This window comes from Corvus kubaryi, unplaced genomic scaffold, assembly GCF_017639235.1.
Source record: "Corvus kubaryi isolate FWS band 111438036 unplaced genomic scaffold, C.kubaryi_AGA036_p1.0 split1-131, whole genome shotgun sequence".
NCBI lineage: Eukaryota > Metazoa > Chordata > Aves > Passeriformes > Corvidae > Corvus > Corvus kubaryi.
Genome location: NW_024582073.1, coordinates 4,774,424 through 4,791,526, shown reverse-complemented (window position 1 = coordinate 4,791,526; position 17,103 = coordinate 4,774,424). Strand labels below are relative to the sequence as shown.

At 36.9% G+C, this 17,103-nt stretch overlaps 1 protein-coding gene across 2 annotated transcripts in view; it reads right to left on the bottom strand.

The window, feature by feature from the left end:
• Positions 1-2,191: 2,191 nt before the first annotated feature.
• Positions 2,192-17,103, bottom strand: part of CHIC2 (cysteine rich hydrophobic domain 2) — a 31,104-nt gene continuing 16,192 nt past the window's right edge. Inside the window, exons 4-7 of one of the 2 annotated variants that reach the window (XM_042053418.1) lie at positions 12,542-12,598; positions 12,316-12,375; positions 9,825-9,879; positions 2,192-9,408 (exon numbers count right to left, since the gene is read on the bottom strand). In XM_042053418.1, the coding sequence (XP_041909352.1) occupies positions 9,826-9,879; positions 12,316-12,375; positions 12,542-12,598 (171 nt within the window). In that variant the 3' untranslated portion in view covers positions 2,192-9,408; position 9,825. The remainder of the gene's footprint in view (positions 9,409-9,824; positions 9,880-12,315; positions 12,376-12,541; positions 12,599-17,103) is intronic. The other variant, XM_042053419.1, reaches the window with a different exon arrangement.

Here is a 17,103-nt window from a genome sequence, read left to right as displayed (position 1 = left end):
ACAGACACAGACCTTCTCTGCTGCCCTGATGTCAAACAGGGGGGCAGGTGTTTTAGACCACCACAGATTTCAGTGACGGCAAACCCTAGAATATGGGAACACTCTTTGGCTTTTTGGTGTGAATGTTCTCTGAAAAATCTTCCCATATAAATAAACTACCTGGTCTTTGAGTCATTCAGGAGCTTATCTATGTAATGCAGAAGAGCCAGAGCAGGCAATGTCGTCGTACCTGAGGGCAGGAGATCTAATGCTCTCCTGAGGCTTGTCTTCAGTGGAGCCATCTATGGACACAAGGTTAAAAGGCATTGGGTGGTTTAAAATTATTTTTATTTTAAACTCATGGGTTTAGGTTCGGGGGGGGGGGAGGAGTTTGGGGGGGGAGGGGGCGGAGAGGGGAGGTTATTTGTTTTTCTGGTGGAGTTGCCTTTCAGGGTGGCGGTGTTTTTCTGTTTGTTTCTTTTTAAAGGACAGGCAGGCTCGCAGGGATAAGGCAGTGCCCAGACAGCCCCACCAGCCCCTCGACTGCCCGAGTGCAGACTCTCAGCTCAGCCTGGCCATGGCGGTGCATCGATAAAGCGGGTCCCGCTGCTTCTCTGTGCCCCATCCGAGAGCCGCAGGGAGCCGGGATAGCGCGCACGGGGCCCGGCCCGCAGAGCGGGAGGAAAGCGGGCGGTGAGGGCATCGCTGCGGAGGCCGAGGCCGCGCTCCTGCAACTCCTTAGAGCTCGCTCCCCCGCCGGTCCCCCGCGCCTCGGGGAGCCGGGAGGGGCCCGCCGTGCCCCGCGGCGGCGGGCGGTCGGAAGCGGCAGCGGCAGCGGCGGGTAATCCGCGGGGCCGGGGCGCGGCGAGTGGGTGGTCCGGGCGGCCGGAGGCGCGGGCTGTCCCCCTGCCCCGGCGCCGGGCCCGGCCCGCTCCCGCTCCCGCAGCTGGGCCGGAGGCGGCCCGCAGACCGCTCTCGGCACATTTCTTCATTTCTCACTTGAGTGCCCTTCTTTAGTTCCCTTTCAACTGCCCACTTTATATCGGCTTCATTACACCACCGCTCCATTTGTGATGTAAATCGGGAAACTCAGGGAAGTTTTTCTTTTGGCCTTGTCTACGGAAGAATACCGAGAGGTATTCAAAACGTATTAACACAAATCAATGGCACCAATAAAAGCAAAATCTCCTTAGCAACATAATCTTGATTGCAAAAGGAGAACTGAGAGCATTTAGCAGAACAGTGGCCCACATGGAATACGCATTTGTCTAGAAGAATGCAGCACAAAGCCTAAAAGAGAGATGCTGAAAAAATCCAAAATTAACTCACACTGAACAGTTACTCTTTTTTTCAGAAGTACACAATTGGCTACATTAAATCTATCGTGCGCTTTTCTGCTCAGCAACATTGTATCATACCGCTTTGCAAGCCCACATTACAACACCCGGAATGCTTCACAGCGCCGGGCAGGAGCACCCCTCCTCACCCGCACGTTGGGACATGAGCATGTCTAACACACCCCCTCATATATGTTAGAGACATTGTACACACACATTATAAAGAGGCTGTCAAGACTTCCATACTAGAGTAACCAAAGAGCTTAAGATGTTTCATGCAAGGAAAAGCTGCCGGATGGTGAGAACCAAGGCCGTTCTCGGCATGGCAGAGAGCACAGACTTAACTTTTTGTTCCTAAGGTTCAGGTTAACCAGCATTTCATAGTGGATGGTCTGAAAATAACGTGAATTGCATGGATGGGAATGACTCCTTTCTGAATAGGTGGCATCTGCCTCAACTAGATGGAAACCCTATCTTGAGAGTACACGTGAATAAAACATAAAAGTGTAGAAACAGCTTCGACATTACCATTCAACCATGACAGTACATTTAATAAATCCTACTATCATTAGAGCTTGAAAAGCTTAAAGAACTCAAAATGTGGACTTAATGAAAAACCAGTTTGAAACACTTAGCGCAGGCAATGCCTGTAATTTGCTAACTCCAGTCCTAGAGTCACCTAAATCACCCTAAATCATTTTCTCTCCCCTCTCACCCACCCACCCCCCCCCCCCCCGCCCATTTAGACTAAAAGTATCAACTGGAAGTAAGATGAGACCATTGCACAATACAGCAGTTTCTCAGGTTTTTCCCCTTCTTCCTCTCCCTACCACGCCCTCCCCCAACACAGATGAAAAACAGTAAGGCTTAGTAGATAGGTTAACAATTATTTTATTAGCTTATGATACATACAACTTAAGAAATGCTTTAAAAAAAGTTATATTGGAGTCCATTCCAATCCTGGGTCAGGTCAGGAAAAACCGATGTCGATGTATTAAATAATATTCTATAATTCAACAATAGATTAGCCTCGGTAATTTAGCAGACATGGTTAAATATTCTTAAATATGCATATATACAATTGTGCAGCCTTTAAAAAGTCCTTTTACTCCTAGCTTCTCCTCCCAAAGCTGTGCACCCTGTGAACACAGTACTGGCTTCTAAGCTTTGAGTCTCTCACCCAGACTTAGGATATTTGAAGAAGAATGTTACAACAGTGGAAATTGCAGCAACCCTATCTTTCTAACCTCTTTGTGAGAGGAGAGATGCCCAACAGGCAAAATTAACATCAAGGCTCTCTAGAAGTAGCAGCTTCTGTAATATCCAGTTTTAGGTTAAATTATTGCTTACACATTTTCTGCTTGAAATGGATTTTTAACATACTCCAAAATACTGGGGTTTAAGTTTTCTCTCTTGATGGCAACATCCTTTCAGTGACTTATTTACCATTACTGCTTCATATATTTAACAGGTCTTTCCTAAGCACACACAGTCTGATGCAATTCTCTGCAAATTCTTTCAAAGCAACATGAGTTACACAGGTCTAATTTAGCACACAACACTTAGGCACTGTTTTGTAGTTTACTACTCTCTTTCAAATTTGTTTGGAATGAGTTCATATCCTGATTGCCATACTCCATCCTTTACGAAAACAAGAATCTGGGTTACACTTTTCAAATCAGGAACTACTGGCATTCATGTTATCTCACTGAACCAAACTGTTCATTGACAATATTAACCAGTAGGTACACTGCATATCCTAACAAGTTAGAAAGCCTGCTGCTAGCAGAAACGGATCAGAGATAAACACTTGGAGTGGATGAGTTAGATATATCAGCACAATGAAACCAGTTTGAACATACAGCCAAAAAACTGATAAAAATATCAAGTTATATTGCATCGGGGTATCTTGAAACATTTCTAAATGTGACTCAAAAAATGTATTATAAACCTAAAATACTGTAACAAAAAAAAGTCTTCAGCTGACTACTAAGCCTAGTTTTCAACTCGAGGCAAAGTAACTTTCAATTATTAAGCTATATATGAGGAGCAAACAACAACAAAAAAGCATGTTTCAATAAACATTATAAAAATCTACTATTTGTGCCCTAAAAGTGAGCAGTTGTCAATGGTTCCCTTCTCTGTAAAAACTGCAATTAACTACAAAAGTCTTACTTACCTGAACTTAAATTGTACTAACTGGATCCTACTTGTGGGCCTTCAATATACTGTCACATGACAGGAGCTGTCTGGACAAGTCAAGAATTTCCTTTGGAAACAATTAGCCATGCATTACAGGCTCCAGCTTAGGAAAAGTCTGTTCTGCACTCACAGTGCAGCTCTCATCAGCAATGCCATTTTGGTCTGGCTATTTTAAATGAAGAGATGCTGAGTTTAGAAGGATGCTTACCTTCTGCATTATTATTCTGTATGATAGCAAAATTGTCTATCAGCCAGAGCATAAATCATAATTAATAACCCACTTATCAAAATAAAAAAAGTGAACAGAAGGTAACACAGTCTACATAATTACTGAAATGGACTACTAGCTTTTGCTTAACTTGCATCATTCAATACCATTTAATTCAGTTCAAAACTGTTTTCTGTCATACTCACAGAACTCTAAACCTAATCCCCAAATCCAGTCTTTTGGGTGTTGCTTCTCCTAATTCCTATGTTTCATCTTTTGCCTCATTAAATTGTTCCTACCGGTCTGTTGTATTTTGAGGAGTCAAGCATTTATGAATCCTTTTTCAAGAAAATAAATCTTAATGGGATATTAATGACATAAACCAGAAGACTTTTTTTTAAAAGGACAACTTCCATGAAAACGTAAAATGTAGTTTTATAAAAGATGTGTATTACCCAGGTGTTATGTGGTAGGGATACATACACCAGCACAAGTGTCAACATATGAAGTTTCATGCAAGGAATCAGGGGGTTTTACATTTTCAAACATAGTTTCTAATTTAGCCCACACTGACTGAAGCATCAATGTGCAGAAAGATGAAAGTTCAAAAATTAATGAACTGCGAAGTACTGTTACCAACAAGACAATACAAATGGGTATCTAATGAAGAATAAATGCATGTTTTCAGCAATGAAATTTTTTCTCTGCTAGTGTACTTCTCCCCTTGAAATTATTTTACTTCCTCAAGAAGAATGATACTGTTTTCTTAGTATACCAGTATCCCCTTATTCACCCAGCCTACAGAGGGAACTTTACAAAGAATAAACACAGGAATTAAGAAGGTAGCACCATTAGAAATAATCACTGCATCCAAATCAGAAAAAAACCCCCCTTCATTTATCCTTATCCAACATACTTTGACATTCAGCAGCGTAGTAATACAGGGTAAAAGAAGCTCTCTTAATTGTATATTGGTAACATTCATAATGGTCATGCATATTACAATCAAGTTTCTAGGGTGACATTTGCAGAATAAGCCTTCATGCAGATAGGCATTCAGCTCATTAACTCCATTTTCATATTTCCTATTAGTCCCTGAGAAGTTAATATTTCTACCTACAATATGGCTATTAAAGGCATTATAATGATCATACACTTAGCTGTTTGTCATGGAAATGCAACGTGGCTATAGGGAGAAGCACAGAAACTACAGCAAATTAGCAGTGATGAATACAGATTTCTGAAATGCTTTCTTTTCATAAGCAAGGTTGCTGAAGAGCAACATAAATTATTTTAGTTACAGATACAAAAATAGCCAGCGCCACGTACCCTTAATAAGTCACTACTATGAATCCAAGACATCTGAGGCTCTGAGACCTCTCTAATTGAGCATTTCCTTTACACAAAATCATCTGGATTTTGACCTAATGTAGGGTCATCATGATCCTTCTTTCAATTACTCAACAGCAGTGCTGGGAGAACTTAAAAGAACCAGGGATTTTCTTTGCTTAACAAGTCTTTTGCCTCTTCAATTAAAGTGATCTTTTTAAACTGTTCAGAATTCAAATGGGGTTTTTGGTGGACAATTTGCATTATTGCCAGCTGCTCAAAACCCATAAACTAGGGCTCCAAAACAAGGGGACCAATTTAAAATTAAGACTTTAGGGTAGGAGGTGGAGGGAAGGGAATAAAGACAAGTTCTTTTTCCTTGGCCCCTGGATTCTAAGCAGTTACAGATTGCATTTTAAAGCTCTTCCTACAATCTTTGGGATTAAACAATGACTTTTGGAAAAAAAAAAATTAAAACTGACTTTTAAGTAAGCCTGTATCTGAGAGATAGAGTACTTCATTTAAACACCATGGTCTTGAGAATTACAAAAACATATAATTTAACAAATTGATTTACAGATTATAATTTACATCTAAGTACTGTAAAGCATTCTTACTATCTATTCTACTTGGGTTTAAGTATCATGGGGAATTTTGGATTTGCATAAATAGTTTATTAAAATTACTCTTATTGACCTATCACAAAAAATTTACTGACTTCCTGTAACCTATCTCCATAAACACTTTCATTTCTGGTGAACCTTGCCAATCCCAATATAAACTTCAAGTTACAGCTATTTAACAACAGATGAGCTCTTCAGAATTCTTCACATAGGGTCAGACAGAAGGTTCTTTTCCCTCAGAACTTATTTCCACCTATCACTAAGAAATAAAAAGAATTTGTTGCTATTCTATTACAGTAAGAAAGAAATCTTTATTCAGTTAAGGGCAACTATATCTAAAAATAGTATTTAGCTCTCACAGGGATTCATTGATGCCTTCACCATTAGTTTAGCAGGCTAAAGATGAAACAGGCACAATCAGCATCATTTGCTAAATGATTAATATCAACTTGATACCTAACTTAACTGTTCAAGGAATTTTGAGCTAGGTAAGATTATTTGTAGGAATTGCTGAGTTGCAAGAAGCTGAACAAGTTAGTAAAATGTAATAGTTATTTTAGCAAAGAGTAGGCTGTGTCCTGGAAGTCCTGCTATAGCTTCTGGTCTGCTCAAACTGTGCAATTTCATTCTTTGCCAAGTGGACAAAAAAGGTAATATATGTCTTCTCACTAGCAATCAAAATAAATAGATTTAGTATTTCAGAAGCAACATCAAAAGAAAATCCTGACAACTGCCGTAGGCATTAAAGAGTTGATTAAAGCTCCTGCCGTCTTCAACTTTCATCATTGTAATTAATGAATTGAAAGGGATTGTATGAAAATGTTTTGTAACATTCTTACTAGGTGAGTGTACTACTTCTTCAGGAGTGTACCACTTCTGAGATAAAACTCATCTGTCTATATAGGCAGTTTCTCAAGTTTCCTGATTATATTTTAAGTCAGAGACATTGTTTTAATAAAATATCCAAAATACTTTTTGAGGGAGTAAGTCTGGCCTCCTTACAAAGGGATTTAACTTTTTAATTGCTCAGAGCTCTACTTTAGATCTCTGTATTATTTCTTAAAGAGAAAGTCACAGCTAAAATACAGAAATGCCTGCTAACCAAGCCCATGACTGCTAAAGCACCCCAAAGTAGACAAGATCTTAGCTATCACTACCATTAACGTGGAAGCTTTACTAATGGGATACTCTGTAAACCTGTAAGCCACACTCTATTCACTGCTCTGGTCTCAGCACACATCACACCCAAAGCAGCTTTACTGTCGGTGGGTTTGGGTGCTGCTGGCAAGGTAGCTGTGGACATGGACAGAACATAGCATGGGAAGTTTGGGCAGTAGACCAAGGCAAATAGCTGCTATGAATAGCTGCTATGAATATATCATAAGCCATATCTTCCACTAGAGTGGAAGGATAGGTTTCCACACCAGTGGAAAACTGCATCCATGACACAAGGTATTTGTATAGTCAAACAAAAATTTTTATAAAATCTAGGCCTCATATGATCCAATATTCATTTTATTGAAAACTGACACTAAAAGAAACCAGTATGTATTTCTGGTCATCAGTATTTATCACCAGTTATCACTTCTGTTCAATTCCAACCTCTCCTCTGTACCTCTAACCTCCCCAGTCTCTGCTGCCATCAATGTTAGGCTTCTGTCCTTTCACAGGCTGAGACTAGTCCAAGGTTACAATTACTACTACTGGGTGAGAGAAGGAGTAGAGCAGACTCAGATTTGTACTGAAGAAGAGGCTGAAATTGATTTTTAGAAAATTATAAACAGTTACTTTGTAGAGAAACCATTGGTGGCACTCAGAAGAGTGAGGCCAGCACAAAACTGGGATTTTTTGATTAAAAATCATACTCCGTCAAGTCAAAGAAACACACTTGTAGGCTTGTATGAAAAGCATAGCTGAGCTATTTTCCAAGTGGAATAGCTATTTTCAAAGCACAAATCCACAGACAAAAGCTGAGCAAAGGATGGATTTTGAGAACAGATACAGAAGGCTTAGATTTAAGAAAACTTAAAAACTTTCTCGACCACTCCCACAATGAACAATTTAGGAATGTAATACTCACTAGAGAATATTTTACAGAGAATAAATATTTTGAAGACATAGAAAAATAGTTCACAGCATCAAGGTACCTGTAATACATTACCTTGAAATAAAACTTGTATTTAAAAGATTAAAAAGAGAAGACTATTCTTTTATCAACTTTTCATTCATACAAATATTAAGCAGAGTATATCTGGTTTTTTCATATATTCACATTATTGCTTGCTAACACAACTGTACAAGGAACATGTTCTTAACTTACATCAATTTTGTGTACAGTAATTTTAGGTACCTAAAGCAAATTTTAAAATATGAGTTGCAATTAAAAAAAACCCAAAAGCTATGTGTGAAGATATGTACAACTAAAGCATAATCAGAAGAAATGAAATACAACTGGCCTGACCCAAGCGTACATCACATATCCAGTTAAAAAATGTCTTATACTTGTGCAGAAAATAACCTTTGTAAACCAAAATGAGCAAAAAAAAGGGTGCAATAAATAACTGCCTAATTTAAACTTACACTGTTGCCCAGTGCACCCTGCTTTGATTACTTTTAATACATGGCATTTTCATCTGGAACTGCACTGTTCAAGAATTTTTCAATAACTTTATTTCTGCGTATGTGGCTTCAAAATAAATTAAAAACCCCACGAAAAGTCTTCTTGGACAATTAAGTTTTAGTAAAACAAGTCCTTCTGCACCCCTGTGTACAGGATCTGGTAAACAGTATGAATAAAGCTGGCACATGGCAACTGAATTAAAACAGCTACATTATAAAATGCAATAATAATATACTTTTGTGATCTTGAGTTCTACTAACCAGATGCATGCAATTCTCTCAGTGACTCTTCTAGTCTGAGTAAAATAATTCCACTTGGCTGCCTTTTTTTTTTTTTTTAACTTTTTAAAGCCAAATTTTTTCAGAACCAGCTGACAGGACTTCTTCATGAAAAGAATAGAGGTTTCTACTAACAACATCTGGGTTCCAAAAATCACAGTTTCAAAAAGAACTTTGTCTCCTTCTTTTGCTGGAAGAGACTAGTCAACATCCCAAAAAGAAATAAAAGTATTTACAATTGACTAGCCACTGACAGAAGTTTAGGGATATCTTAGAAGGAACTTCAGCATGTAAATGAATGACTAAAGGGATTTACACAATGTACAGTCAATCAGTTGTATCATATTGGGATAAAAAAATACCTGTTCACTTGTGTATCATTTTCAGCTGTGTATTTATAGTAATATATATGTACACACGCGCGCGCACACATATAAAAGACTCTTTTGAAAACCAAGATATATTAATAAACAGAAGTAGCAAAAGTAAAAATAACTTAAGTAGTAATTAACATTTGTGTGAAATTCCTTTGCAGAGTTTGATCAAATGCAACTTAGAACACATTCTTATTAAAAAAGCACAAAAAACAACTAACCAACCAACCAAAAAAAAAAAAAAACCACAAAAAACCAAACACAAAAAAACCAAAACAAACAAAAAAAGAATGAAAACACCACAAGATTCTGTAGAACCAATGCTATGTCACTACCAGGAGAGCACCAAGCAAGGCACCATTGGAAAGACAACATACTTGAATAAGTCTCTATAAATAAATCAAATGCTAATCTGGTCGAAAAATCGGTGTCTTTGGTAAAAATTCTATAAGGATGACCTGTTTAAAAAGAAAACAAATATGTGTTAAAGATGGCAGCAATCCTATTATCTATCACAATGATAATTCACATGGTTTGGGGTGGTTATTTTTAGTATATCAAGTTGTGATGAAAAGCAAAAATCACGGCACTTGTCTCAGGTAGGAGACCATTAGAAAAGTCATCTATGATAATTGGTTTGGGGTAGAAAACCAATACTCAAAGAATCAAATTCAACTGGAAAAGTTTGCCTACTGATATGAGACACAAAAACAAACTGAAGTAAGCTAATTATGTTAGAGAATTATTATGTAGTAATTTATTCATTGGGAAAAATTATGAAAGACATAAATGCATTCATTAAAAAAAAACAAAACAAAAACCTCCTGAATGCACAATGCATGAAAAGTTAATTTTCAATTGCACTTCCACTTACTTCAGAATTGTTGCCACTTAATACAGGATTCTAAATCATGTTTATAGTTCAATACCTGTATAAAAAAGTGTATCAACTTTTGCAAAGCTCCCATATCTACAAATGTTCAAGTAGTTAACAAGAACTTGACTAATGCTTTTGCATGATTATTCTTATGGTCTCAATTCAAATCTAAACTATGTTTTTCTGAGCTAAGTACACTATAGGGTCCACTCCAGAACACAATCCAAGTATTTTCCTCCTTTAAATAGGAAGCTTAAAGAAAATGTTCACTTGTGCATGTTCTTCCTTCAGAGACAGTCATAACACAGCAATGTGATCTGACTTAGAAACAAATAAATGCATCTGGTAACATAAATAAGGATTTTATTTACTTTAAAGGGAAACTCACCGTTCTAAGAAGTTAAAAATTATTTCTCAATGCTTTTGATTCTAAAGGAGAATACAACTTAGCTGCTTAGAGAATTAAGACTTCTATCTCTGCAAGCATACCAAGCCTCAGAAAACAAGTAAGTCTCCGATTTTATTTCTAAGGCATTTTGGAGTAATGAATACTGAAACCAGGTGTACCGGTTTATTTTTTGAGATATTCAGAAGGTACTTATTTTCAGAAGTGATGCAAACTGCTCAAAATCCACTGATCACTGGCCTGAGTCAACCACTGGATTCTGCAGAGATACCAGGGCTTCTAATGTTCAGACAAAGTTTCAAAAGGGGAGAAAGAAGTAAAGCTGGAACATCGTGTTTATACCGAAGGTATAAGATTATCTTGTCTTTCTTTATTTCACTAATTATTTATTTAGTTTAACATCTATTACAGTGGATTTCAAACCTCATTCAGCAAAGCACCAAGTTTTGGGTACAAGAGTCTAACTTAAATAATCTGTTTTGTGAAAAGTTGAGGATAGGAGTTTATTATTTAAAATTAAATCACAATCATATAACGGGTAGTTCTTAAAGACACTGGCAATTTCAGTTCACTGAAAGAAGAAAATGGTACAGTGAAGTTTTGTAAAAATTTTCTCGTTAAGCATATCCAGAGATAATACCAGACACTTTGCAAATTGAAAATAAAATCTTTGATCTTTATCCTGTAAAACTATATGCCCATGCTTATATTCTTATTGTAAGCAGGTCAACTGATTTGGAATTATATTTAATAGAATGAATATTTATCTGTAAATGTTGCTGGGCCATAGTATTTACAAACTCACATTATATTTTTTCCAATTGAATCTGCAGAACATTGGGTTTGACAATGCTTCCTATAGAAAAATAAAAGTTTTCAGCAAAGTATAAACACTTCATTTAGGCAAAGCTTAAGTCTACTTTCTGAAATATGTTTTATTCCATTTTCAGTTACACTCATATATCTAACCTAAAAAATTCTGTAGAATAAATGTTACAAAAAGTACTTATTCAGTGAACTGAATAGAGCCATCTGTAAAAAAAGCATTTTGAAGACCTTGTATTTCAGGCAAGAGATAAGATCTAAAGGAGAGACTGGGAAAAGGGGAAGACTAAAAGATAAAGATCATTTGTCTATCATTTTGAACTGTTTAATCACTTTTAGAATTTTTACGTGCATTATAGCTTTGTTGTTCTAAAGAATAGACAAAGTACTGCATAATGGAAGATCACAGACTAAGCTAGAACTAACTCAGCCAATATTTCTCAGAAGCTAATCTTTATTTTTAAAAAGCTAACCTTCCTGTAGCCTACTTACTGAGGCATTAAAAGAAATTACGGAAATTCTAATGTTTCTTACATTTAGCAGCTTAATTTCATCCTATCCTATGTACCTCCAAAATATATTGAAAATGGAAATAAGAACAGCACCAAAAAAGAACAAGTTGCAAGCTAAACAAACTGAAATCCTACACAGGACATCACTCATTTAAAACCACATATAACTTCTCACTGTATATTTCCAAGAAGGGTTTATGGAGTCTCAGCCAACGACTGAAGTAGATTAAAACTCCAGAGACCGATTTAAAAATATTTTAGTGACACCAATTGGAGATAAAGATACTTTCAAGATAGTTGAGGTAAGGGGCAGTTAAAATCTAAAAAGGCTAAAGGTTTCTTAAGCTCCAACAGCTTAGTTGAAAGGTCTTCTTCCATACTTTTGGACTTGATTAGCATTATATAAAATAGCCATATCTGACTTGCTGCGTAACCAAAGTTGTGGTTATTCTTTATACAGCATCTAAAATTTCACACTCCATCAGCACATGTTCAAGCTATTTTATCTTGGCAATTAATTTATTATTTTTCAGAACACAGTGAAGCCTTGTTTTCAAGTCATTCATAACTTTATAAATCAGTCCTGCACATGAAACCATGCATCTGTGAACCGTAGAAAATCCTTGCACTCAGGCGATTAAGCTCCTGACACCTTTACTGATTAATAATCATGAAAAGAATAAGATCAGAAGCAAAATAAATGATCATTTAATAGAGAAACTCACAAAACAGCCCTTTAACTTACATATTCCATCATGTTATTCGTTTCACATTTCCTTTTGCTTAGTCTCCAATGCAAGCACAGCTAGACAAGGAGGAAAGAAAAAGAAGAAAAATGAGCTGTATTTTATTGCAGCACACAGACTAGCCCATTTGTCCACCTTTCATATTTTTCGTTCAACAAAAGCATCTGTTTCCATACTGTGCAATTCAAACTCCAACAGTACGAAGCTGCTCCCTGCGGCACTCACCTTGTGGTATAACCTATTGTTTTCCCATTCTAATAACTTCTCAATCGATCTTCGTGTCTGGAAGACAAATGAGAAAGAATTTTACTCTTGACTGGTTTTAGAAAAACTTTGTTTTGCAGCTGCTTTTGTGTGAAAAGGAGAGAGGTACAGGACAGTGACTGAGTACAGGGTGGTCTGTAGTACCATCAAAACTTGTCGGGTATTAAATAGTATCTAGAACAGAAACAACTTTTTATGATAGCCAAGTAAGTACCTTCAACCACTTTGGAACAAAAACTGTTGTTATGTATGCTCTCTGGTTCTTACGGCAGTTCTAACTTTAAAATCACAGAAATTTCAAAGTGATCTAAGTATAAAAAGCAGGAACACTGCTCCCCTAGGATCAGTGGTCTAAACATACTGCTTCTAAGGTCAGCATTTAAACTCAAAAATGCTGCAAACTATTTTGCAATGCTATAGGTCAAGTGCAAATACACAATACTCTAAATAAAGGAGACATTTTTGTTGCATTTATATCCAGATTTTAGAGAGTGAAAAAGCAAATGCAGAAAGTTATAGTAAATTCCACAAATAAGTATTACTAAGTTTGTGATCTGTATAGAGAGCAAACCCAATATTTAGGATTCTAAAGAAAAGGTTTACTGCCTGTGTCATCCATACTTGACATTTCAGATAGAGAATCCTGAAAGCCGTTCTGCACAGCTTTTTAAGATTATGCGTGCTAGAATTAAAGGACATTCTGTGCTGCAAAATTTCACAGCATTTTGAATATAATTATTCAGTTATATTTACATTTGAGAAATACATACTGACATTTATGGTCATTTGACTGCCAGAATATATATTGCTTAGCTCTAAATGAGATTTGCTACAGACGGTGAATAAAAAGAGGATAATTCATGGTGCCAGGTGTTAAGATGAGACCAACAGAGCTGCAGGTGCAAAAGGACGGAGCAACGACAAGGACCAAATACAACTTAGTGCAGCTGCAGCTTCCTTACAAGGCAGAGAGGGGTGAGGGGAAAGGATGAGAAAGCATCTTGCTCTTATTACTACGAAATACTAGTACTGTAAATGAACATTAACAAACCAAACTAAATGCTGTCATGAGAAACAAGAATGTCTGAGTAAAATAAAAATTAGACAGCCAATTATTCATTTCCCCCCAAATATTAGCATCTTGGTTTTCAAACATCAGTTTGTCTCTAGTTTAATACTGAAGCAGTTGTGGGGAAACACATCTTAAGCATGTACTGTGGTCACATGATTAAAAATTAGATCACTGCTATCTATCAGTATTCATTACAGCGAATTTTTATTATGTTTTATTTTAAAATCACAAGCCAAGGAATTATCAAAAGGTGGACATACCAGTGACTAATTTATCACATCAGTTGGAAATTGAGTATTTTTGGGCTTATTCTTATTATTATGGTTTTAAAGACAGTGCCCTTTAACAATAATCAGTAGACCTCACTTGTTTCTTTGTAAAGATAGCCTTTTAGAGTCTGCTCTCCTTTTAAATGAAAATAGGGCAGCAGTTATGGTCACACTTTTGTTAATTTAGTTGCCAGTCAGCTCCAAATCAAAAGAAAATAAGGCTGCAGAGTGTAATTAACATTCAGTTCAGTCGTTTTGTCCCTTGTCTAGCCCCCAAGCTTTGTTAAAATTGCCATCTGAATGCTGAAGGCTGTAGGGAAATCGATTTGATTCTAATCGCACCATGAAAAGAACATGATCTAACTGCTTTCAGCCCTCCGTAAATCTGTACTAGGTCTTTAGCACAATGCAACTTCCAATTTAAAAAGCACTGAATGTCTCGTCAATGACTTTGTGAAGAAAAAAGAACAAGGAGCAGACATAAAAATTCCAATAGTTGTTTAAGCATTAAAGTTCATTTGCATCACAGCAAACCTGAAAAGGGCTGACCTCTCAAACCGCCTCTCAGGTCTATGAAGTTGTAGCCTTGACAAGCTCACATTGACAGAGCTCATTGACTCTGAAAGGCTACTCTATCAATGGTGAAAAATGGCAATAGGTTCTACTCTGAGCAGGCATCTGCCTGCCCACCCGCTGCTAAACCAATGGCAAAACTGATTCAAAACCTGAATCTACCTTGTAATCTTCCTTTCCAGGACCTTTTAATAATAGATTAAGATCACGATACAATTTAATTTGTTTGCCCCAAAGACTGTGAAAAACATCCAAGCTTTTCAAATTCCAATAAAATTACACCGACATTACAATACATACATATAAATAAGAAATTGATAGGTACTATTAATTGGTTTATTTAAGCAACAGGACAGTTTAAAGTCATTTGACTAGAATGAGATAAAAATGCAGACCTGAAACCATGCTTCTTTATCTTCCCAGAGCCGTAAATACTACCCTTCCTACAGTATGATCTGGGATAGTCATAGCCCCCAAACACACCACATTATCAATACAGAAATGTTAATGAAAATTAGACTGTAAAATATTTCTGCAAACTCAGAGCTTGGAATAAAAAGAAATGAATTAAACAGCATCACACAATTCACTATAGTAAGTTTTCTTCCTACTTGACAGGTGAAAAAAAGCACTTGCACGTGCAGCTTAATTAATCACTGCTCTTGACATCTCAATGATTTACAGTGAGGAGCAGGTGAGGAGATACAAAACCAGAAAGGAACACTTGATTTGAGTGTAGCATTTCCAGCACACTAGGATGACAAGCTTGTATATTCTATCAATGGTGTACAGAAAAACCCATACAGCAAATTATTTGTTAGCCACAACAAAAGCACAAATTAAGTGGAAGAGAGACTTGCTTATTAGGAAGATTTAATACTACCCAGCTTTTAATTTTTTTTTTCTTAAAAAAACCAGTCCAATATTTGAGCAAAGAAAAAAACTGCAACTCAAGTACACTCTTTAGCATACCAAAGACAAGAAAGTATGCTTTGTAACCTATTTCATGAAAAAAGCAGATTGTCTTTAATGCTATCCACAGAATTTTGTGAAATAGACCTCTTCAACTGTCCAGATGCAATGTTTAATGAAACATTTCTGCAAAACTGGTTCCTTAAAGATATTAGTGTCTAATAGTGCCTTTTGAAAAAATCAAACTACCAAAAAACCCCAAACACAGAAAACACTTCACTAATGCTTATTGCCCCGATTCAGTAAAATGAAGTTTTTCCCTTAGACATGGAAGAAAAAAATTCTAAGCCTGAACATGAACTTTTCATGCAGAAACAAGGATAGTATTGAATATATTACCAAATGCAAGACATTTCTGTTATATCTTTACAGTGTCTATCCAGTTAGCTCCAGATGGAATTTTGATCTGACAGGAAGGCTGTGCAGCAACAGGGCCCCTCTGGCAGTGCACGACCAGGAACACGCACACTACACTAAACCGCGCTAGTGAACGGGCCAAGGCCCCCTCAAGTCCTGCTGTAAATCAGTGAATGACTGGTACAATATTAAACAAAAGGATCTTACATGACTCCCAAAATGGTGCTAATTTGAGTACCTCCCTTTGTCTTTATTATGTGGGGAAACAACATGGATAGCAACAACACGATCCTCCACTAACAACTGTATTCACAGTTATTTGGGAAAAACCAAAGAATCTCCCGCTACGTGCGTTTGATCTTTGACTTCTCACCTGAAAACATGTATACATGGTGCAATATTAGTCCAATAAATAGCATGAGGTTTTCAAATTCCTTCATAAAAAACTTTACTACAATCGAGTATTATTAGTTTTGAATATTGCCCTGAACAAATATACTTTATGCTTAAATTTCAAAATACAAAGAGGCAACTCCAGGCAGACTTTTGTTAGATTCTCACATTGCCATAATTTGTATTATACACCACAGAAAAAAGTCAAAGGATCCTGTCAGAGGTCAGAACTATACTATCTCTGCTCACTCCAAGAGAGAAAGGACAGAAGCAGGAATTTCTATTCATTCTGACTACAAAATTTATACCCAAGTAATTTAGCTACCAGCACAAACGATGAAATAGAAAGTTAGAAGATAACTGAGTCACCTACGCTCACTTTCAACATGCCAGAGTATCCCCCAAGCCAATTTTGAGGCCCATATTGGTACCACAAAAATGCCAAAGCTGTACTCAGAACACACAACTGAATGATGTACATCTGTGCTGAGAATGTCCTCATCTTTAACACTATACCACATGTGAACCAATATAAACTGCAAATTGGTAGGATTCCCATCTTGCTAAGGAATTCTCCATTTGTGAAGGGAAAAGAACACAAAGGTGAAACCTGAGTTGATTTCAGATCCTGACATCCTGGACTACCTGCTTTAGTGCACAGTATTTTGAAAAGGTGTTTGTTCTACTACATAGGTGAACGTGGAGATCTTGCATAATTTCTTCTACTAGTATTAGTAGCTAGGGTATATTAGCTCCTATTAGTAGCTAGGATATTTCTTATTTTAGACCATTTTAAGAGTCCTCATCCCAGAATTCACTTCAGCATCCATGCAAGAAAGCAAGCGAAACCCATACTAAACAGAATGAAGAATATCTGGAAATAAATG